The sequence below is a fragment of the Sus scrofa genome, chromosome 5 (genome assembly GCF_000003025.6).
Source record: "Sus scrofa isolate TJ Tabasco breed Duroc chromosome 5, Sscrofa11.1, whole genome shotgun sequence".
Lineage (NCBI taxonomy): Eukaryota > Metazoa > Chordata > Mammalia > Artiodactyla > Suidae > Sus > Sus scrofa.
Window position 1 is genome coordinate 46556221 of NC_010447.5, and position 25569 is coordinate 46581789.

The window sequence follows — 25569 nt, forward strand, 5'->3', positions numbered from 1 at the left end:
TATTACTGTAACTATGAAAGAAACTGGCCATGCTCTGAGAAGGACAATAGTGAGAATGGTATAGAAGATTATTTGTTGCAGGAGAAAACAAATGGGAAGGGTGTGAGCAACAATGCAGTCTTAGGTGCCTGCAAATGTATAACTAGAATGTGGGTAGTAAATAAAGAAAGAAAACCGACATTTTAAAAATAAGTTAATATGACACCATTAAGCATCACTGAGATTAGATGGGATGGGACTCTGAACTGGGATAGAGCAATGGTGAAGAAGTAGAAGCACAAAGAACTGCTGGCTTGGAATAATTTATTTTTTTTAACTTTTTTTATTTCTTAAAAATGCTTTTGCTTTTTTTTTTTTTTTTTTAGGGCCACATCTTTGGCATATGGAAGTTCCCAGGCTAGGGATTGAATCAGAGCTGCAGCTGCACAGCTCATGGCAACACTGGATCCTTAACCCACTGAAGGAGGCCAGGGATAGAACCTGCATCTCATGGGTACTAGTTGGGTTTGTAACCTTCTGAGCCACAACAGGAACTGCTGGAATGCTGGAATAATTTAGAGATTGAAGCTGACAGAAATAACTGAGCTGAAATGGGGACTTCAACTTTTGACATATCTGCTAGAATTCTCCCACAGCTAAAATCAAGGCAGCTGATAAATGCCTAGCTTAGCCTTCTGTCTCTCAAGTAGGGAGAGGAACATTCTGGATTACGAATGTAACCACTGGGAAGAAATTAGCTGATTAAATGGAAATGATTAATTAGGAAACCTGAGAACAATTCTGTAGTTGGTTACAATGGCTGGGAATGGGAATGTGGGCCATAATTAGGGAACATAAATTACAAAAAGTTCAGAGACAAATAAATCCTTCCTGAGACTCTACAAGGGAAGCTGCGTCATGTTTTGGGAAGTTCTCAAGAACAGAATTCTTGTCAATATTGATACCTACAATATCTTGGATCTCAAGGGACTTATACTGAGTGGGGGAAAAAAAAAAGATGATTTCTAGTAGTGATTCTACTGCGTTGCTCAGCTAAATTATGGAAGTGAAAACTAGATAAATGGTTGCCATGGGTTAGGGTTGCTGGGGATGGGGGAGAGGACTGGGTGTGCTACTAGACAGTAGCACAAAGGAGATATCTGTAGTGGTGGAATATGTCTGTATCACAATTGTAGTGGTGCTTACATGAATCTCTATATGATAAAAATGGCACAGTTATACAAGTACATTTTAACAATATCAACTTCCTGATTCTAATACTGTGGTTATGGTTATGTAGGTTATGGTTATGGTTATGTAGGATATGACCATCTGGAGAAACTAGATGAAGGGTACATGGGAACTCAGTACTATTTTTGTAACTCTCTTAATGATATCTTCCAGATGAGCAAAATTCTTAATTTTAATGTAATCAAATATATCAATCTTTTCCTTTGTAATTCATGCTTTTTATGTCATGGTAAGTAATTTTTTCTTAAACCAAAATAAAATAATCTAGGGAATCTATTGGTATGAAAAGAGAGAATTCTAGTTAAACTAGCCTTAATTAATCAATCTAAGAAATGTTTACTGAGCATCCCCCATGGACCATACTATTCTTTCACCAAGGATACAGGTGACACAAAAATACCTGCCTTCATGGAGCTAACATTCTAGTTGGGAAAAGAATAAAAAGTGCAGGGGCTGCGAGGAGCATTAAAATTTAAATAAGGTCTTCAGGAAAGGTCCCATTGAGAAGAAAAATTGAATGAGGTGAAAAGAGTGATTTCAAAATCTGAACTAAGAGGGAAGCATGCAGGCAAGGCCCTGGGGCAGAAGAAACAATATGACAAGAACTGAGGGAGTGAGGAGGAGTGGTAAGAAAAAAGTGTGGAGTTAAGAGATGCCAGAGTGTGAAGACTTACAGAGACTGTAAGGATTTGGGGTTACCCCTGAATTGTATCCACAAGAATGCACATGCCTGGAGTTCCCGCTGTGGTGCAACAGAAACAAATTCAACTAGTATCCATGAGGATGTGGGTTCAATCCCTGGCCTTGCTCAGTGGGTTGGGGATCTGGGCACTGCCTCGAGCTGAGGCGTAGGTTACAGAGGCAACTCAGATCTTGCATTGCTGTGGCTGTGGTGTCAGCCGGAAGCTGCAGCTCTTATTCAACCCCTAGCCTGAGAACTTCCATATGCTGCGGGTGTGGCCCTAAGAAAAAGAAAAAGAAAAAAAAAAAAAGGAAGAATTCACAGGCCTTAGGCTTTGTTATACTACATGCCTGTGTTGAAATACCTATGTTTTACTAGGTGTTATGAGGAAAACACAAAGCAAGTAGAAAACATGATTACTGCCCTGTAGACGGTGAACATTTTAAACTTGGTTGAAAGAAAATTATAAACTGAAAATGAATTTAAAAGAATAACAAGGGAAGTGTTTTACATCTGTACAGGACTTGCTAAAATAGCAGGTTTAAACTTTTGTTCCTAAAGTTACATCGCTAGAAGTATCTAGGAAAGAATGTTCAGAGAAAGAGAGAGAATTAAAGAAAGAAATGTGTCAGAAAAACATGGGACAAAAAGCATACCCCAAAAGTGTATCCAAAGACTATTCGCTCTAGTCACAAAGAAAGAAGTACAACTTGAAATGATTTGGTATAGAAATATGGAATTCTGGTAAACTGCAAAGGATATAAATGTTAGAAAAAGGGGAAGATTCTGAAAAGACTGGCTGCACAAAGAGCTCTCCAATGAACTGAGGTGGTTTTTTTTTTTGTTTTTGTTTTTGTTTTGGTCTTTTTAGGGCCACACCCATGGCACATGGAAGTTCCCAGGCTAGGGACTGAATTGGAACTGCAGCTGCTGGCCTACGAGAACGCCACAGCCACAGCAACACAGGATCTGAGTCTCATCTTCAACCTCCACCACAGCTCACAGCAATACCGGATCCTTAACCCACTGAGCGAGGCCAGGGATCAAACCCATATTCTCATGGACACTAGTTGGGTTCATTACTGCCGAGCCCTGACAGGAACTCCATGAGCTGAGATTTTGAAAGACACAGATAAAAGACAGGAGGCACACATACACGGACACCTAGGAAAAAAAACTCTGGATGATGTCGGGAAGCGAAATGCCCACAGCACGCTGAACTTAAGATAACCATCAAGGGCTACCAAAGGGACTTCTGAATTTGTCTGGAAGCAAAAGTCTGCAAAAGGCCTGGGTAGGCAGGCTAAGGTGAATGGTTCAGTTAATGCATGACAGGAAAAAAAAGAACCACCTCTATTTCTGTTTTGCTTTTTTAAAATCTTCCCACTTGACAGCTCATATATCTCTATTTGACAACATCCCCTACATTAAAGAGAGCTCTCCATCCAGGGTGCATCTCCCATTCAAGCTTGGCCTCCTTCCTCAGTCTCAACCTCAGAATGATGGCCAGAAGCCTAGCCCTGGGATGAGAGGACCTAAGCCCAAGACACAGAGGCCACAAGAGAGCCGCCCACACACTGCAGATCTTCTGACTTGGCTAGTTGACCAGTTCACATACCAGGAGCCGTACGTGAACTGTGCTGAGTACAAGTCCTCTTGATGGATTATGAAGACCAGAGAGCTCTGCTGAAAGGCAAGAGACCAGCTGCCCAATCTTTCAAAAATGAGGAAGCAGCATGAGCGTTACCAAAGAACACGGACATTATGAAATACTAACTGTTGTGCTTATAATCCAGTCTGAGGAAAATTCTAGAACAGATCATAAAACAGGTGGTCCTGGAATAGACAAAGATGGGTGATCATCAGAAGTCAGCATGGATTCAGGAGGAACAACTATTACCCAGTAACTTTATTTCTTTATTTGGCAATCTATGAGGCAAACAATCTTTGAAAGATATTTAACAAGATCGACTGTCCAATTCTTTTTAGGAGGTAAAGGAGAAAGACGAAGAAAAATGGGCTGAGTAATAGACATGTTTATAACTGATTAAGCAACAAAACCTAGAATGCTCATAATTAAGTTCTGTAAGACTCACTGGGCTTAGGCAGTTATGAACCGGATAAAGCTTTTGACAAAACCCTTATCAAAACATGATAAATTCATTTGAATAATAAAAACAGTAATAACAATAACAAAACAAATAAAAAACAAAACATGAGGGTGAATGAAACCTACAGAATAATCAAAGTAGAATAATGGGTCAGAATCCAAACCAATTTTTAGAGAATATTAACCTTAACAAATGAAATTTAATAGAGGAAAAGGTAAAATTTATATTTGGATTCAAAAACAATCAAATGCTAAATATAAATTGCGATAAACTGTTTTATATATATGTGTATATATATATATATATAAAGAACAACTGATGATTTTTTATTGATAAAGCTTGACACAAATTAAAACTATGGAATGACTGCCTCCCAGATGTACATGATCTTAATTTAGGGCCAAGTTAACAGATATATATTAGGAATAAGCAAGGTGAATGCTGTTCTCCATGCCGTATTGGTCAGCTCATACCTGGTGAAGTTTTCAACACCTGGTGAAGTTTTCAATAGTCAGCAATGCACTACAATCAGTACAAAGGGACAAAGCAAAACTTCCTCGTATTTTGAAAATTAAGTCACCCTCTGGGAGTAATAACAGCATGAACCAAATGGATTAGAAACTAGCCTTCAACATAAGTCATTCCAAGAAAATTAGTAATTGCAAATTATTTGCAACACCCAAATCCAATCACAAGTGAGCAGGGATACGTTCAGTGGGGGGCAGAAGGGGCAGGATTAGAATGTGAATTAAGAAAGATGAAACCTTGCCAATTGTGTTTTCTTAGAGAGAAGACTGAGTTAACAAAAGAGTGTGTCACTAGTCTAGAGGCAGGGGACAACAAGCAAGATTTTGCCTGTGTTCCCCAATACTGTCCAAGGTGGAGACGGCTGCTCACAGCCAGAGCAGTGCTGGGCAGGTGCATCCTTATAAAAAAAGAGGCTATTTTTTTTATAGTTATTCTGGCTTAGTGACACTCCCCATTAAGATGACCCATTCTGACGGCAAGAACTGCTTCCCACATACAGTGAGCTACTGGAGTAACAGTGCGCTGGCCAAGTGATGCAAGTTTCCCTTCTCCTCACAGTTATATTACCAACTGGCATTCTTGTTTCTCTGTTGGTCTCTTGGTCACTTACTAAATGTAAGTAAATTCTATAATCCTAATTACTTCTGGACACACACACACACAAATTCACATTTATGGACATGGCAAAATGAGGCCTGTATCTTAAATGTGACAATCTACATCCAGATGCTACATACCTGTGAAGTCCTGCCTCTCTTTATGACAACTGTATTTTATTTAAAATTGAACCACACATTCTAAGAGAGAAAATTAACAAAAAAGAACACATATGGAGGAGAGTAGACAAGTGGGTAAAAACCCTGGAATCCATGACATTGGAACAAATTAAATAAATATGCTTAGCCTGAAACAGAGAAGATAAAAGATAATGATACTGAATATTATTATTACAGTGATACAAAACTATCTCTAATTCTGTGATAAGAACCAGCTAAAAGCTGCATAAGGAAGAATTTTCCAGTTAACACCGTTCCATGCCTGCCACATAGTAAATGTTCACAATGCTAACTATCATTCTATTTTAAGATATAAAAAATGGGGAGCTCCCATTCTGGCTCAGCGGTTATCCACAAGATACCCATGGTATTCACGAGATTTAGGGTTCGATCCCTGGCCCCGCTCAGTGAGTTAAGGATGTGCCGTTGCTGTGAGCTGGGGTGTAGTCATAGATGTGGCTCGGATCCCGTGTTGCTGTGACTGTGGTGTAGGCTGGCAGCTGTAGCTCCGATTTGACCCCTAGCCTGTGAGCGTCCATATGCCACAGGTGCGGCTCTACAAAACAAACATTAAAAATGTCATCAAAGATATGTGCACTAGCTGTTGTGGGAAAGCAAAGGAGGGGTACTTAACCCTGACAAGAGGTGAAAGGTCAAGGGAGGCATCCCTGAAAGTGGAGGTGCCTGAGCAGAGGAAGAAACCACAGGAGTTACCCAGAAAAGAATGGGAGTGTTCCAGAAAGGAGTGTATAAGACCCAAGGTCAGAGAAAGCTAGAGGTGAAGGGCAGTTGCAGAGGTGAGTAATAATGAAAGACAGGGTTTGAAAAGTAAAGGGCACCACTTCTTCAAGGGGCCCAGACGCACATGGAGGAGGAGATGGAGAACCACTGGAAATTGTAACTATCGGAGGTATACAATGAGATTTACGTTCTAGGAGAACCCTCTGGCAGCCACATGGAAAATGGATTGCAAGAGGGCAAGACTGGTAGCAGAGAGATGGCTATTTAAGCAATTTGGCTATTTCAGTCTGTATGAAGATACTGTCACCATAGAAAGAGCAAAGATGGAAAGAACTCAAGAGACAGTAAGGAAGACTTAACAATTAACTGAATGTGAGTAACAAACAAGAGGAGGAGTCAAGGGTGATTACCAGGTTTGTGGCTTGGGCAGCCAAACAGTAATGCCATGCATTGGAGGAGGTAAGGAACATGAGAAAGATTCTGGGAAAGAAGATATGGTCAGCTCTGGGCAAGTTGAATCTGAGTTACCTCTGGAACATGTCCAGGGCGTGATATCTAGGAAAGAGATGGACAACAGAGTCTCAAGCTCAGGGGAGAGGTCTGACTTGGAAGACAAAATCACGGGGTAGTTTCTGGAGAAAACAGAGCATGGGAGATCATCCAGACCAGAGTGCGTGGAGTTAGAAGAGGACTGGAAACTAGATCCGTAACTTATTTTCTCAGATTATAGTGCTTTGACTCCGGATCAAGTTTCGTTTGGTTAAATAGGCTACTGGAGCATTAAAGCTCATCTCAGCCTAATGGCCTCCTTGTTTAATTACTTTAGCACTAGAAACACAGTAGGTGGGATATTATCCTTTTCATCTATTTGCAAGGTAATTCAGCAATTGTCCACTTAATATAGAAATGCACAGTGATGTTGGTACAACTGTTGCATGTCCCAGAACAACCCAAATAAGCCATGTATGTACACAACAAAAACCCATACCCAATGAAAGCAGGACAAAAACACATGCAACTAAGTAAATGCATAACTATGGAGCATTTCAATAAAGTCACATTATTCATAATTTTTTACAAAATGATGAGGATTGAAGACAAGGCCAGAGAACACCAACCACTCAAGAGAATGAGTCAGCTATCTTGTAATCTGTGAAGTTCCTTGTCTTTAAAGAAAGGAACTAAAATATTCAGGCAAAGACTAAACACCCACTTATTAGGGATTAGAGAGAATTCACAGCAGAGAACTAGATTACTTGACCTCTACAGGACCTTTCAACTCTGAGAATGAGTCAAAGACTTTAATTCGATCCAGTATTTCCTACAGTCTGAGAAAAGTTTTTATTACCATTATAGAAAAACTAAACTTATACCTATTTTTAATTCTTTGGCTTTGTTTGTCCAATGATGAAAAACATTTTGAAGAAGTAATGTTTCTGGTCGGAACATTTTCAGAAAGGGAAAGAGTTTACCTAGGCAGGACAACACATGCTCAGGATCTCATTTCTTGTCCTATCTTCCCCTCTGTGGGTCCAGTTATATGGTTAGTACTGGAATGCAGTTTTACCCAAACACATGTGCCTACTTATTCTTCCCTGCCCTTTCTGTCACCTTCTGCCTAACTGGGACAATGCATAATCTATGTTTTAAGTCTCAAAATGCTTTACGACATTTCAGAAATGTAACTACAATTTTCGCTAATAATTAAAGTGTGTTGGTTTCTGTTTCCCTTTCCGTTCAGTTCTGAAAACAGAAAGATACGGGTATATAAACATGTTTTTTCAACTAAACCCATAAATATTTGACTAAAACAAATGGTCATTTTGGGCATAACAATACTCCCAGGGTATTTTTAGACAGAACTACTGGCAGCTCAACTTAATCTTCAAATATGGCATTGGTCCCACCAGGTGGCACCCAGAACAGGGCTTAAAGGTATTTGACCTCCTTTAACCATATGCGCCTTTCTCCTTTCTCCAGCCTTAGCCCCTCTGCAAGCTTTCTTTTCTTCTCCTGCTCTTGTCGTTCACTTTCTTCCTGGTAGTGCCCATAAACTTTTATTACCACTGCTGATACAGGCCCTCCCCGCAGCCCCCACCTAGAAATACAATGGATATAACCTAATTGGAGTCTACAGTGAACTATTTGGTTGTCCTCAGAAAACAGCTTAACTATATTATGTGTCAGTGGCCCAATCCATGGGACAGAAAACAGCAAATGGCTGCAGAAAGGAAACCTTTGTGCAAAGAAATCCTGAGTACCTTTTAGCCTTAGCAGTCCACTGGAGAGGTTCAGAATCATGAGGTGCAGATGCAGGTTTCTAAATGACCAAAAAAGATGGAATTGGGGCAAATGTGAGGCAATGTATGACACCATTTGAAGTTTAGAGTCATGCCATGTTATTAAAATGAGCATTAGAGTAGTGAAGATGAAAAAAAAAAAAAATCAAGGTTAGATCCAGAATAAATGGACTTCAGCACTAGATATTACAATTCTGGGAAATTTTTAGGGGTGCCATAAAACTTTATGAGAAAGGTAAATAATTATGTTCCTGCCACATCCCTCAAGGCAAGTGCCCATGGAGCTATGTTCTGATGCTGCATTTGCATTATTCCACAACCCTACCTGCTCTGGGCAGTGATCAAAGACAAGGTTTTCAGTGGATTTCTCTCTTTCTCTCTGGCTAATGATATCACCAACTTTTTTGTTTAGATTCACAAAATGGAAGCAAGGGACAATTTATTATCACTGGCAGCATACTTGCAGGCTGACTGGGAAACACAGCCCAGGTGCTTCCACAAGGCTGTAAGAGGCAACGAAAATACTTCTTTACCAAAGTTCAGGATGCTAAAGCTGAATAAAATAAATATGAAAAAACATGGCAAATAAAAAGTTATCTTCTTAGCACAAGTTCATTTATCTTAGCCAGCCTCCTGTCCCAACACTAAAATACAGATCCTTGTGGCTTCCTAAATAGTCTCTGAGGTTCTCTGCTCTGAGGTCTTCCTGCTGCTTACTGGCCTGAAAAACTCTTACTCACCCTTCAAGTCTCAGCTCAAACACTTACCACCTCCCTGGAAAGCATCTCTGAGTCTCCCAAACAGGTGTTCCTTTTCCTTAGGTGCTTCCCTGAGTGCTCCTTCATTAGAGGAGCTATGTGGAATGATTTCTAAGGCTCTAAGTAGCTCTGTGGTTACCTGCCTGCTTTGTGAGGGTACACCAGGTCTTCCCATCACTGCCTCTCCAGGTACATGCCGTGTATACATAGGTAACTCCCAGAGTCAAAGAACTCCCTAGGTCTCAACAGGAAGGGGCAACACTCATTCACCCAAGTCTCTCCTTTCCAGGCCCACTTGGTTTAAGAACCTCATTACCTATCTCCTAGAGCATTTACATCAGCCTTTTCATTGGTCTTCCCATTTCTGGCCCCTCTTCCCTTGAATCCATTTCATACTGCCACTGTAATCTTAATAAAGCACAACTTTATTTAAATGTACCAGGTTGAGCAGTTGATGAAGCAGAGGATGAAAAGCTGAAAAACACCTATTCTCCAAACCCAATGGGCTCCAATCCAATAGGGCACAGAATGAAGTAAGTAATTAACATGTAATTTATCAGGTGTTACAGAGATATTTCCAACTCATACTAATCCCTCTGCCTGGCATGTCCTTCACTCATAAATGGTCAATTCATATTTTACTTAATATAGGAAGCTTTCCTAATCTCGCCAGCCATAAGCAATCTCTCCTTCCTCTGCTCCCACAGTGCCTTGTTACTTGCTTATCACTACTTCTCTGCTTGAATTACTGTTATTTGTACCCATGCGTTACAACTCTTACTAAACGGAACCTTTCTAAATGGAAAGGCAGGACATTTTATTTGTCTCTATCTTGCCAATATAGTACCTAATATAATACCTAGGATACTGCCCAGAAAATAGTTGACAAATGCTGCACTGTGATGATTAACCTCACTGAAATAGTATGAGTCTGCGATTCCCTTAGGATTTGCCAGTATTAAGAATATCAGTGGGTCAAATATATACAATTTGGGACTGAAATTTTTCCATTCTAGCCACAAAAATAGAAAGTCTATTTTATTTGGCGAAGATAATAGTGAACATATGGAGAATATCCTCAACCAGATTTGAAAGATGTGCCCAAATGAAACGGCTCACTATTGTAAAAACACAACAAAAGGCAACTCCCCAGTGTTGAAAACCAGACAACCAGCCTCTGCTGACAAATATAGAAAAATTATGAAGGGCAAACATGGTTTCCACGGGTTGGTGGGGGGGGGGAACAGCAAGTCAACGGGCAAATGCTTAACAACAAAGAATGTTCACAGCTCTGTAGTAACTAAATTTAATAAAACAAGATACAGGCACAAGATGATATTTCAAAAGTGGATCATAAGATTAGCTCGCTGGTCTCTTAAATAATACAACTTTCTAGAGGTGAATACTTGCAGCAGCTTATCCATCCTTTAAAGTATACATCCAATTTCCTTCGACAATGTTACTGTAAGATACCTTAACAAGCCCTTGCTGGAATCCTCGATTCTTCAATTTCACTTCTGAAATAGATCTGTCCTCCCTCCATCCCATTCCTTCAGGGTAATTATTTTAGTTAAACGCAATAGTTGTGTGCAGATCAAGTAGATAGCAACTTGACAACCATGCACCTCAATTACAGGAATTGAGGGTTTGAGACAGTTTATGGTTTAAAATGCAGAACTAGGAGTTCCCGTCATGGTACAGTGGTTAACGAATCCGACTGGGAACCATGAGGTTTCGGGTTTGATCCCTGGCCTTGCTCAGTGGGTTAAAGGATCCGGCATTGCTGTGAGCTGCGGTGTAGGTAGAAGACACGGCTCAGATCCCAGGTTGCTGTGGCTGCGGTGTAGGCCAGCAGCTACAGCTCCGATTAGACCCCTAGCCTGGGAACCTCCATATGCCACAGGAATCGCCCTAGAAAAGGCAAAAAGACAAAAAAATTAAAAAAATAAAATAAATAAAATAAAATAAAATGCAGAACTAAAATTCCAGCGTTTTGATTTTGACCTAAAAGGTAGCTCAAAGCTTTAACACCTTTTAAGAAAAGGCTATGCTGCAGTGATATTTATCTGCTCTTAATTGGCTTGAATGAAGTCAAAATATTTGATTTCATCATTTCCTCAGGCTCAAAACTGCTGAGGGCAAGAACTGTTTCATCAACTACGTTTGCATAATCCTTAACAAACTTCAGGGAGCAGCTTTTAAAGACCTGAATTTAAGTTTGCTTTGAGAAGGAAGTGAGAAAATGTGTAAAAAACTCTTTATAAAACTCTAAAACACACCCCAAATACAAGGTGCATCTAGTATTCTACAGTAAGCCCTCTCCAAGAGCAAGTCGCCCTCTATAGGAAATCTGAAGAGAGCTGAAGTGTTTCTGTATACTTTTTCCACGAGAATTTATATGCTACATCAAAACTGTAAATAACTCCTAAAAAAGGAGGGAGAAGAAGGAAGAAAGAAAATTCAGGTGGGGATAGAAGAAGGGGGTAAATTAAATAGCAAAAGAGAAGTCTTTGTAATAAAGCAATGCCAGAGAAGCAAACCTGGATCTTAGGGATCAGTTTCTAACTCCGCCCCTTCAGTATCTACTCCAGTAGCCCTGCTCTTCACCTTCCTAGGCACCAGTTCCCTCATTTCTAAGTATCGATAGTAACTCTGGGGTTGCTGTGGGGATTAAATGAGACAATATTTATATAAGGTACTTGGCACTATATCTGGTACACAGTAAGGGTTAAGTAAATGATGACGGATGGCTGTTGATAAAATTATTATTAGACCTGCTCCCTGACTGGTGACATTCAGGAAGAAAATGGAGCCAAGAACATGTCAGTTGGGAGGATGATATACAGAAGGCTGCATTTTTGTGACACTGTTAGGAGACAAAGTTTAAGAAGTACAGATTATACAAAGCATTTCCCATATTAAACACACAAGTTACTTACTGTGTCTCCAGGACCGCTGAAGAATCTAGAGAAGTGTAGCCACAATCTCCAAGTCATAAAAGCAGAAGAGCAATGACTATATGGAAAATGGGACCAAAAAAAATAAATAAAAGCATTTATTGATGTGTACAGAGTTTCTCTGATTCCAAACTTTCAAATTCCTTAAAAAAAAAATCTTTCCAGTTTCTAAATATTCGGAGACAGAATGAAAGCGAAGCTCCATAACAGAGACACAGCAACTCTCCTTGCCCAAAATAGATGGTATTAACAATCATGCATAGTTATTTAAGTTTCTGCCATCTTGTTCTTTATTCAGGGGAAGTGGTTGTATCTGTGGTTGAGTCTGAGGTGTTAACCATTATTAACTCCAACATATTCAGTAATAAGCAAAAGCAGTAAAAGAGTTTTCCAAAATTAGGAAGAAGAGGAATAGAATTCCCTCCTGAATCAGATGGAGAGATAGCAAATAATTGTAAAAGATGAAAAACAATGGATGCTGCCCATGCATGTGGGTTCAGAGACTTATACACTAATAGGTGAAAAGTCTGTACTGGTGGGATCAATAAGAATTAGCAAAAGACAAGGAAAATAGGAAACCTTCTCTATGTTTGGACTGAGACTCAACACCGATTTGGGTTGTCAACTGGTCTACTGTTAATTTAGGGAAAGACAAGGAGCTTGTTTAAGAATTTAAAAGCTGAACATAATATAAGTGGTACTATTGTAAGCCACAAATTGCCAAAGTTCAAGGCTTTTTGAATTTACACAACATCAATGTGAGTGTCAGCTCACTCTCTGACCTATAACTGCTAAGGTCTTAGGGAGGCTACATGCCTCAATGGATTGTCAATGGAGGCAAAATAAGACTATGATGGAAAATGATGCCCCCAAATTTCTCTCAGCAAGGAGGTAAGAGTATGTCTGGTTTTCCTTTGAGTTTGCCCAACACACACTCATTTTTACTGAGAACAACCTTTCAAAACAAGACCTAAACTTACAGGAATGTGTAACTTTTTTATAATGAAGCATGGCATAGTGGACTTAAAAGCATCTCCAGGAGTTCCCATCGTGGCGCAGTGTTTAACGAATCCGATTAGGAACCATGAGGTTGCGGGTTCAATCCCTGCCCTTGCTCAGTGGGTTAACGATTCGGCGTTGCCGTGAGCTGTAGTGTAGGTTGCAGACTCGGCTCGGATCCCGAGTTGCTGTGGCTCTGGTGTAGGCTGGCGGCTACAGCTCCGATTCGACCCCTAGCCTGGGAACCTCCATATGCCGCGGGAGCGGTCCAAGAAATAGCAAAAAGACAAACAAACAAACAAACAAACAAGGATCACTAGTGTACTCTGAGACCCACCACAAAAAAAAAAAAAAAAAAAAAGCATCTCCATGAAATTATGGGTTGAAGATTCTTCAAGATTTTGTCAATCAAAGAGTGGTAAATGGAAATGATATGCCATCACTACTAATCTAAGCTGTGTGGGAAAAAATGTTTTTAATTTGTTCTGCCATTTTTGTCTTATAGTAATAATATAAATACATGGCTTTAAATCCTGGCTTTCATTCTGCTACTTTTCCCAATAAGTTTTGGGTTTTTTTGTTGTTTTTGTCTTTTTGCCTTTTCTAGGGCCACTCCCACAGCATATGGAGGTTCCCAGGTTAGGGGTCTAAGCGGAGCTGTAGCCACCGGCCTACACCACAGCCACAGCAACGCGGGATCCAAGCTGTGTCTACAACCTACACCACAGCTCACGGCAATGCAGGATCCTTAACCTACTGATCAAGGCCAGGGATCGAACCCTCAATCTCATGGTTCCTAGTTGGATTCATTAACCACTGAGCCACGACGGGAACTCCTACTTTTCCCAATAGGTTTTAAGCTCATCAAGGTCTTCTACAACCTACCCTACTCACATAAGGAGAGAACACTTATCATATTCATTCACAGAGACTGTGCCTCTAGAGCTCTACTTAAAACTATGATTAGTCTACCAGGGCACTGACAAAGGGCTACATCTTGCTAAACAGGTAAAGGACAGGTAGTACCCCATCACTGCCTAGACATACTCCCCCCTCCAACCTTCAAACCCAATTAAATGTACTGAGATTTCCATGCTTAGATAAACAATAATAAATGTGAACCATTCCTGAAACTTTGTAAATAAAATCAGTTGGGCCATTTGTTCAACAAAGAAGCATTGATAGAGTAGGCCTATATTGGGCCCAGGGTATTTCCACAGCACCTGTTACTTCACAACCCCAACTCTCGGAGTTGCCCTAACAAAAAGTATCTGTGATTGAACTCCCATTTAATACATGTACAACACTCTATTTGAAACACTGATTCCAGACATTATAAATCTAGCTGTTTGTGGAAATAAAAGCTAAAGGGCCTGAGACTGACATTCAATCATTAACTAAATTCTGACTTCACAAAATTCAATCCAAAAAATGCCCAGTGCCCTGTGGTTTGAAGGAAATTACAAGCCAAAATATACAATGATTCAAACATTCCATTAGGCAAAGGAGTTGATTAATACAGATAGAATTTCTCACTTCTAAATTCTTATGGGTATTGCTATTAGTTAATAAGTCAAATTCATCAAAAGTCCCATTCAATGGTTACATTTAATTTGCACAAAGACCAACTTCCGAAAATGGATTAAATATCTAGCATACCAAAAATAACCTATTTAACCTGGGTTTTCATTATTTTGGAGCTCTTTCTAGAAACAGATCCCTATATTTAGGTGCCAAAGGAATGCATTTTCCTGAATCAAGTCTTTGAGACTACAGACCTGAGAAAGACCATCAAAAGTGGGAGAGAATGGAGTTCCCATCGTGGCTCAGCAGCTAGCGAACCCGACTAGCATATACAGTTTGATCCCTGGCTTCGCTTAGTGGGTTAAGGATCCAGAACTGACGTGAGCTGTGGTATAGGTTACAGCCACGGCTCAAATCTGGCATTGCTGTGGCTCTGGTGTAGGCCAGTGGCTACAGCTCTGATTGGACCCCTAGCCTGGGAACCTCCATAGGCCTCCGATGTGGCCCTAAAAAGACAAAAAGACAAAAAAAAAAAAAAAAAAAGGTGGGAGAGAAAATAAGGAGAGTGGTTAAGGGCAGGAATATAGGTATAAGTCAGAATGCCTATGTGGGAATCTTTGTTTTACTGTTTTCTAGGTAACTCAGTTATCCAGTCTGCAAATTGGGAATAAAAACACCCTACTCCATACAGTTGTTGTAAAGATTAAATTCAGGTAGATTATTACTCTAAGGGTTTATAAACAGTATTATAAAAAGTGTTTGCTTATGATGATTATCATATGACTAGATCATCCAAATCTTCTACACAAAAGCCTTTTCCTATTGAAAGCCTGTCTCAATTGGTCTAGTAGAAAGTAACCCATCACTCCTCGGCTCCTGCACAAAATGCACTGTGATTATAGTTAATTGGGTGTATTTCCTTCCCATTAGGTTATACTTCCTTGAAGATAAGAGAGCACAGCTAATCTGAGTATACAGGGCAGTAAATCCCATTCACTGCTACCCTTCAGTTCCCTCTCTCTAAAAGTTCTGAACCATAACACCATGTGAATTAGCAAACCTTTACCTGGAGACAGAATTTTTTTTTTTTTTTTTTTTTTTTTTTGCCTTTTGGAGCCACACTCACAGCATATGGAGGTTCTCAGGAAATGAGTCTAATCAGAGCTACAGTAATGCAGTACCTGAGCCTTGTCTGTGACCTACACCATAGCTCACAGCACCACCAAATCCTTAACCCACTGAGCAAAGGCAGGGATCAAACCCACAACCTCATGGTTACTAGTCAGATTCATTTCCGCTGTGCCACAACAGGAACTCCCTGGAGACAGAAATTTTATATAATCAGCACACTTAAGTACAGGGCATACATTGCTAAATAGTCTCAAGACTTAAACAAAAATTGGGGGGTGGGGAGGGAGGAAAAAGGATTCACTTAATATCTTTTAACTATTGACCAAGGTTATCTTACATTAATTTTTAAATTTTTCTTATGCTTTAAAGCATATGCTTTTATAAGCTGACTCATTATTTCATTCAAAAAGTCTATGGTGCTTTTAATATAAAAATACAGCAGCATAATCTCTGCATATGTCAAGTTTACCTAATCATAACTTGCCCATCTGCTGATTTTAATGTAATCTTGGGGGTGCTGGAGGACAATATGCTAGATTGATTCACTCTCCACTGTTTATGTAAAATAAAATGATTTTAACATTACATTGAGATGCAGATCTCTCTGGCTTTGATTTGCGCCCTCTTTTCTCTCTCAAAAGAGTGCCACACACATGCAAAAAAGCTTCCGACTTTTACAAGATCACTGGAAAACACCTTCCAAAGAGTTATCCAATTTCGCTAACATAATGATCTTGCCCTTACTTTGAGGGGACGGAACTTTTCTGAAAACAAATGGCTGAGTTGAGTCCATGGCTTTGTCACCATTTTCTACAAAGCACAATTCTTCCTTTGTTTTTATAGTGTCCTACCTTTTGAAATTAATTTTTTCGGCATAAAAATGGCTGAGGACTCCTTTTTATTTGCTCATTGGTCTCTATCCTTTGATTTACTCTGAAACAAACTCAAAATCAAAAGACTAAAAGAAGAACGGCACTCATTTAATGTGGTTTTTCTAAGTCTAATTTTTTTTCATTCCCCATGGCAGGGCGTTTTAAAGGATTACAAAAACTACACCCAATTTACTTCTCATTCTAAATATATCCCAACCAAATGGGAAATATTATCAGCCATCTTAACGAGGAGAACACCACAAAGCTAAGCCAGATCAAATTAAAAAAAAAAAAATTATGCATTGTACTTCCTTTGAGATCAGGATATTTTTACACAAAATTACTTTAATGAACCTTTGCAATGAGCAAATATCATCATACTTTAACGTTCTATTTTGGACTAACTTCTCTTCCATCAAATAGTCACAAGAGTGGCTAATTCACATACAATACCTCCCAGCTACTGGGTAGAGACTATAATAAACTTAATTGTTTTATATATCCTGAGGCAATACAAAGAAAGGCCAAACACAAAGAGGTTGCCAGTATCTATATGCATTTACGATTGAGACAAAGAACTTTGAAAAACCTTCCCTCCGTAAGGAAACTGAGCTTAAACAACAATAGACCCTGCCTCAAAGTAGGGAGACCTAACAAGCTTAAGCCCCCACCCCACTCACAGCCCCCAAAAGACAAGGTCTCTCTCCCATCTTACAGCTAGGAGACATAAAGTAAAACGCTTAAAAGTTGTTTCCTCAGATTTTAGTAGTTAGTAATAAAGCTATTACTCCGGCCACCTTTCCCGAGCAACTGGCTTCTATCAAAACTTATCACAAGTTTCATGAAATAGACAAGAGCTTTGGTTCTGCATTTTATCAAGTGAGGAACGGCAGCATCACCCTTTGGACATCCACTACTTCTAGCACCACCAGCTCTCCCGCCCCCCTCCTATTTCTTTTTATACTTTTCTTCCAAACTAAGGACCAGAAAAGCGGCCCCACAAAAGTAGCAACAGTAAACGGGAGGCCACCGCTTTTGAAAATAAACTTTTGTTCTTTTGCTATCAACCTGGCAACTTTTTAAAGGTGAAATGTCTCCTACTCAATCGGGTAGAGTCTTTCCTCTTCTCATACCAAACAAGCACTCGTTTGTCCCCGATAGCAAAGGTGAAAAAAAGGGTTGGGAGAAAACGATATTGAAAAGAAGGGTCTAGGGTTCCAGTGGCAGATTCCGAGACCGGTTTTGAACACTGTGGCTTCTGGGAGCTGGGCGGCTTTACAGTGTCTGAGAAATGTTTAGCAATCTGACGCATCAGTTTTTAGGAATGGTACACAAACAGCCCCCACAATCTAAGAGCTATGCCCAGAATCCTTCCCCTCAGTGGCACCAGCTGGAAGGCACGGGACGGGAAAGCTGGGGATACAGGAGAGGATCCGCGACATTTGTTATTGTTTACGAAGCCCAGGCAGGGACGGGGAGCAGGGTGCTCGGGGGCAGAGGCGTGGAAGGGGAAAGGAGCAGGGAAGGACAAAGATTCCTCCCTGGGATCAAGGCCACCTCTCCGGACACCTGGGGCCAGTAGCACTCCAGGGAACAAGAGGGCCAAGGCCGTCGCTGGAGCTTCACCGGAGGCATTTCCAGCCGCGAAATGAGCCCGTCTTTCCCTGGACACCCAAAGACACATAAAATCTCCTGCTCCGCTCACAGAGTTGGGGCTGGCACAGCGAGACGAGCCCCCCAGCGCCTGCCGCCTCAAAGCGCCGCATCCCCACACTCACCTGCCTCCGGTCGCGCCCGCGGCCGGCTCAGCCTCCGCACGGACCGCAACCGGCCCGGCGCCGTCCGCTCCCTGCTGCCCGCTCCGCCCTCGCCCCGCCCCCAGGAGGTGGGACCCGCCGCCGCTGCCGCGCCGGAATCTCGGGGTGGCCTCCTTGAACTCTCGCGAGCCCTCCCTGCTCGGCTTCTTGGTGGCTGGGCCGGTCCGAATCGGTCCTGACGTCATACGCACCACAGCCGGAAGTAGTCTTCTGTCGTCAACACCGCCCCCCGCCCCACCCCATCCACCTGCGCCTGGCGGTGGAGTTGTTTGAATGGTCACCGATTCCTCTCATCAGCCTCATCTCACTTCCCTCTACTCTGCCCAGAGCTAGTTCAGGCCACTCTTGGGAGTGGCCCTGTGTGTTGCTACATTAGTCACGTATTCTAAATGTCAACAGTTTTTCTTGATGCTTCACTATGCAATGCGAATGATAGAGATGGAAAGTGGCTTAGAGATAATTTTAGTGATTTGGGGGAACATTTTGCAGAGTAGGACAATGTGGTCAACAAAACTGGACTGACTGATCAAGCTGCCTAGTTAGTAGCTGTGAGATCTAGAAGCCACTCAGGTTTCTTGACCCTTTTCCATTTCACCATGACTCTAACAACTTGAGAGAGATTCGCATTTGGAAAAGCTGCCAAAAAACTCTGTGACATACATGAAAAACTTGCTCGAGTTATCTTGCTTGGGGAAAATCTTAAAATAACTGACAATACTGGGTTGCTTATTTAGGATAAGAAAACTATGAGAAAAATCACCATCCTGTAGTGTGCCTCAGAAAAGATGTTTGGGAGGATGATGCATTTGAGCTTAGGGAGAAAACTTACTGGACAAGCCAATGAAGAGACTCATTCCTAATTATCATTGAAAAATTTATCTTCTATCTGAATATTAGAGATTTTATAAAATACCATTAACTTTTAGACTGTTAAGACAATATGCAAAGCTGGCATTGTGCTTGCAGAAAATATAATTCAGAGATGCCAACCATTATCTTTAGTTTTGATGAGGGTAGGCAACGCACGTGAAAGACTTAGAGAAGAATCATAATATCATTTCTTTTTTTTACACTCTGCTTTCTCATATATACCTTGATAGTGGAAAAAGCACTATGTTGTCTGGTAATTAGTGTGTTCTTGAAGAAATCAGTTCTTCCTACATCATATGGTCATTTTAAGACACAAATGACAGTTGACATACGTGAAAATAAGAGGTTTAATTATAATCAAACATGCTTGACAGATGCCTGCACCCCATTCTCCCTCTAGTGCATACATACTAATTCAAGTGTGGTAGGATTGGAAACAGTTTATGGAGTATCCTATAGCAAGTTTATATTTTCAAATATGCCATAATATTTTCATAGCACTAGAGGAATGTGTAGGGTATTAGACTAGGGTAATGTGGGGCAGGGTACATCTTCAACTTCCAATTTCTAAATTGAGGCCATTCCAAACAAATTCCCCCAGGTTGTTGAAGGTGCCTGACCTGAATCAAATTAGAGCCAAGTGCCCTTTTGGAAGTTTGGTGAAATCTATAGGCCCTTTTGCAGAATAGTGTTTTTAAATGCATAAAAGAAACTACCTAGGGCTATAAAGGAAATTGCTTATATTAATATACAATTATTAAAATACCAAAAAATGAGTTTTTGTTATAGCTCTGTTGTAGGCAGCTCTTAAGATGACTCCCAGTAATCCTTACCTTCCAATATTTCCATCTTGCACAAACCGCTCCTGAGTGTGGGGTAAACCTAGTGATTTGGTTTTGAAAAAGAGAATACAGCAAAAATGAAGGGATGTCACTTCCATGTTAGGTTACAAAAGACTCTTGCTTCCATCTTGTTCATCCTCTCTTGCTCTATTTCTTACATACTCTGATGGAAACCAGCTGTCATGCTGTCCCCTGTCTCATGGAGAGGTCCATGTGGCAAAGAACAAAGCAAGGTCTTCAAGGAATTGAGGCACTCAGTCCAACAACCCAAGAGAAACTGAATCATACTCACAACCTCATAAGTAAGCCTGGAAGCAGATTCTTTTCCAGTGGAACCGTGAGATGACTGTAGCCCGAGGCGACATCTTGGTTGCAGCCTGGTAAAGAACACTGAGCTAACAGACATGGCTAATCTTACCTGATTGCTTGTCCACAGACACGGTGAAACAATACTTATTCATCTTTTTAGGCCACTAATGTGGTGGGAGGGGATTTATTACACTGCCATAGATAACTAATAGTTATGTATTTGCTCCTTTACTAATGCTTTAAGTAACAAGATCAGTACCTACAGTAATTTTGCAGTAGTGATGCACATAAACAGTATTTTGAGATATCTGCATCAACTTTAATGTGGTAGAAAATATGTGTGACTTCTATTGGGGACAAAGTCACAGTTTGCTAATGTTACTGTGGTTTACTGACTATATTCATGATGGAAGAAATGCTAATTTTCAATTAGGGCTTAGTAAAAAAAAATGTATGCACATGTATTATTATTTATGCAAATGCTTTATAGCTATATCTATATATAGATATATATTTAATGGGTATATTTATTTTTTCATCAAAATTCACAGACCCAGATTAAGAATGCTTGGCTTAAATAATAGATTTTTTTGGTAGGGCTTTCCAAAACTCTTATTATCAAGTTTCTTACTACCAATTGAAACTAAAGTTCATGGATTTCCCGTTGTGGCTCAGTGGTTAACAAATCTGACCAGGAACCATGAGGTTGTGGGTTCAACCCCTAGCCCCACTCACTCCCTTTCCACTTATTCCCTCTTCTCCCAATCTACGCTACATGTAGATAGACAAGCTAAAATTGTAGGCCAGAAAGAAGAAGAATGGTGAAAATGTTTTCAGCACCCAGAATTCATCTGATTTTTGTTTTCAGTGGGTGAAATTTAGTATTACTGTTACTGTTCTACGCCTACCACATAGTAAATAACCACAGAATGCCAAATGATGGTAGTAAGTGATAACAGTAGGAAACCATTAGTAAAATCATTTCACATGGAAAACAGAGTTGTTTTTCTATATATAAATAGCTTTGCAATTGTGGGCTATGGTCAAAGCAGTATTTAAAGGACAATTTATTGCTTTAAATGCACTTAACAGAAAACACAAAAATGTAAAAATAAATGAACCAAGCTCTCAACTCAGGAAATGTGTAAAAGAAAACAATAAATCAGGAAAAAAAACGCAGAAGGAGGTAAAGATCAGAGTAGAATCCCTTCCAGATGTCATGGTCCTTATGTGTACCAAGTATAGGTAAAATACATAACCACTCCCACAGAGTTATAACACTATTCTTTAAATTGATGTAAATTCTGTTATAATTAACACATTCAAATACAATTCTGAAATATAAAGGCAGAAATGTAACACAAAGTTAAAGAATTCTGAAATTGGCCAATAAGTTTGATGCTATGAAAAGTTGAGCAAATAGAAAAACTTTGGCAAGACTAAAGGCGGGGGTGGGGAAGAAGACACAAGTAGGAAAAATGATAATAGAGATGTAACTGCAGATATGGAAAGTTATTTTCTCTTTTCTTTTTTGGCTGCACCTGAGACCCATGGAAATTCCTGGGCCAGGGATGGAATCCAAGTCACAGCTACAACCTACACCACAGCTGTAGCAATGCTGGATCCTTAACCCACTGCATCACCATGGGAACTCCCTGGAGAATTTTTTTAAGCATTAAAAAATTATTATTAAGTAGCTCCTTTCGCGGCTCAGCGGAAACAAATCTAACTACTAACCATGAGGATGCAGGTTTGATCCCTGGCCTCACTCAGTGGGTTAAGGATCTGGAGTTGCAGTGAGCTGTGGTGTAGGTCACAGATGTGGATCAGATCTGGCATTGCTGTGGCTGTAGTGTAGGCTAGCACTACAGCTTTGATTAGACCCTTAGCCTGGGAATCTCCATACGCCACAGGTATGGCCCTAAAAAGAAAAAAAAATTATGAGTAAAGAGAGAGAGACATGCTATCAAGGTAAATTGTTTGAACATGCCCCTTTGTGTGAGTATGGGCAGTGTTAATTCCTGATTAACTCCATGGATTGACTAAGAAGAGCTAATATTTGTTGAGCTCTTCCTGTGTGCCAAGCATTATGTTCTTTGCTTGTACTGTCTCATTTAATCTTTACAATAAGCCAATGATTTAGGTATTATTATCACCAGTTTATAGATGATGAAACAGCCTCAAAAATTTGTAGTGGGTGTTCCCATTGTGGCTCAGCAGTTAATTAACCTGACTAGGATCCATGAGGATGTGGGTTCCATCCCTGGCCTCACTCAGTGGATTAAGGATCTGACGTTGCTGTGAGCTGTGGTGTAGGTCACAGACAAGGCTCAGATCTGGTGTTGCTGTGGATGTGGTGTAGGCCTGCAGCTGTAGCTCCTGGGAATCGCCATATGCCACAGGAGGGTGTGGCCCTAAAAAGCAAAAAAAATAGTTGTAGTGACTTACCTAAGGTCACCCAATAGCGAGTGGCAAAACCAGTAATCCAGATTCCAAATAGTAGATACGAGAAGCACCACTGAGCAAAAGTAAAAACATGAAATCTGGAGACAGAGAAACTAGTTTGAAAAAGTGCTTACCTACTTACAAAATGCTCAGTGAATGGTAGCTACTAGTACTATTTTTATGAGACCCCTATCCTTTAAATGGGATTAAGAAGACTACCATGGCAAATATGCAGAGAGATGGGCAGAAATTCACATTCAGAGATGTTTATCTTAGCATTATTTATTCTAAACTGTGAAAAGTTTAAAACAATCTAAATATCTAAAGATAGGAATTGGTGAAATAAATTATGGTGGATCCAGAGTTCCCTTTGTTGCACGGCAGAAATGAAGCCAATTAGTATCCGTAATGATGCAGGTTCAATCACTGGCCTCGCTTAGTGAGGCAAGGATCCAGCATTGTAAACTGTGATGTAGGTCACAGATGCAGCTCAGATCCTGCATTGCTGTGGCTGTGGTGTAGGCCCCCAGCTGTAGCTCCAATTCAACCCCTAGCCTGGGAACTTCCACATGCCAAGGGTGGGGACCTAAGAAGCAAAAAAAAAAAAAAAAAAAAAAAATTGTGGTGGATCTGTATAGTGTAATAATATATATCCATTAAAAATTATATGTAGATAAATGGATAATGACATGGGAAGATGTTCAGAATATATTGCTAGGTTTGGAGTTCTTCCAAAGCACATTACCAATAATGTAATAGCTTTTATATTAAAGTTATTTGAAAAATATTATATGTACATATTTATAAATACACATTTCACATATATGTTTAAAGAAAAACAGTAAAATAAAGTCTTTCAATGTTGTGATTATAAAAAATGGATTATGATGTTATGACAATAAAAAAAAAATTTTTTTAAGGAGTGAGAGAAAGAATAGATGCTTTTTGGTTCTCCTAGAAGTGTGTCCTGATAGAAATCCATTAATTTTTTTTTACTGTAAAAACAAATGGAAATCTGATGGGATTAAAAAAAATGGAATGGACCTTTCCAGTTTGACATGAAGAGTGCTTGGCCCCTGGCTCCTTTTTTCATAGCCAAGACTTTCAAAGGCGTTCTTGCCCAGACAGTCTAAATGCAATTGAGTTTGTTTGTTTGAAAATAAAGGCTCTTTTCTAATAAGCTTCAGAGGACTTTCACTGAACTAGTTAAAACAAAGACATGACAATCCCTTCAGAATTCTCACCATTCTGCCTTCTGAAAAACACTTTATAAACCTGGAAACAATGACTTTTAATTGATCCATGCTTTAATTTTTAACTAGCTTAACTAAACTGCAAACTATTTATCACCCAGAGTTTAAAGCATTCCATGGTTTAGGCTATTTCTCCACCAAAGCTAAAAGCACTCAAGTAAATCAGAAACCTAAAGAAAGCATTGAGAGGTGAAAATATACCATGTCAAACTATCTCTTTGCATTATATTTATTGCTCTGCAGCATGTCACAAAGAACAACGTGGGATTTGTATTGCAAAATCTGGTTCTGTTACCACTGTATGATCTTTCACAGATGAATAAAGTTCTGTGAAGTCCTATTTCCTCATCTGTAAGATGGGAGAATATCACACAATAGTTGCTGCAAAGATGAAATATGATTATGTATGATAAAAGTACTTTGTGGATCATAAAATGCCATTGCCATAATTGAAAGAATACTGAAGATAGAAAGATCTCAGTTTGAATAATAGCTACCTCAGGATTAATTGAAATTAAATGAGATGATATAAATTAAACACCTAGTGTAGGACACAGTATATTCACACTCAATTCAAGGTAGTTATTACTATCATCATCATCATCACTCATGCTAGTAATTAGTGATATGACAAAAACGTATGTTTCAGAACGACCCTCTTTTACTTTTGTCAACTGCAAATCGAATGGGTTCCTTACATCTATGGAAGGTTTTTGGTGATATTTTCATCTATGAAGAAAGAAAGTCCTTGTCAGACCTTTCTTGCTTGTCTGGTCTACTTTCTATTAATTTTTACAAATTCCTGATACTAACAGAAATGCAGTAGATTTTCCATCTGTGAAACAGGAAATATACTGCATAAGTAAGATGAGGCTAAGTGATGCTGTGGTAACAGATAAGCACAGAATTTTAGTGGCTTAAAATGGTGAGGATTTGTTTATTGCTAGGGTTTTATGGCCTTTGCAGGTCAGCAATAAGGCCTTACTCATCAGGGCCACTCAGGCTTCCAGACCAATGGAACCGCCATCTTGAACATTGCTAATCTTTGTACCAGAAGGAAAAGACAAGACTGGAGAGTCTCAAGCAGAGCCTTCTGCTCACAAGCCATTGATTGGCCAGAAGAAGTTGGATGGCCCTATGCAAATAAAAGAAAGCCAGAAAGTACAATCTTTTGATATCCCAGGAAGGAGAGAAAAACAGGAATATTTTGGCAATACCAAAATATATTCACATATTATATAGGTGAAAAACACTGTCCGAATGCTAGATGTTACACGATTCCCTTTCTCCACCTCTTAAAGACTGTTAAGCTCTTTACAAAAGAAAAACGCAAGACACTGCATAATATTTTGTGATAATACATGCTATATTTATTGAGGTTTAAATTTTTAAAATATTCAAAGTAAAACAAAAATAAATTTCTC

At 39.8% G+C, this 25569-nt stretch overlaps 1 protein-coding gene across 5 annotated transcripts in view; it reads right to left on the reverse strand.

Annotated features, from left to right (window-relative positions):
* STK38L (serine/threonine kinase 38 like) overlaps positions 1 to 18496 on the reverse strand; it is an 83736-nt gene extending 65240 nt beyond the window's left edge. Inside the window, exons 1-3 of one of the 5 annotated variants that reach the window (XM_021092160.1) lie at positions 18388 to 18433; positions 12066 to 12141; positions 8330 to 8388 (exon numbers count right to left, since the gene is read on the reverse strand). In XM_021092160.1, the coding sequence (XP_020947819.1) occupies positions 8330 to 8369 (40 nt within the window). In that variant the 5' untranslated portion in view covers positions 8370 to 8388; positions 12066 to 12141; positions 18388 to 18433. Of the gene's footprint in view, positions 1 to 8329; positions 8389 to 12065; positions 12160 to 18387 lie in introns of those variants that run through there. The other 4 variants (XM_021092164.1, XM_003126421.5, XM_021092163.1 and 1 more) reach the window with 4 other exon arrangements.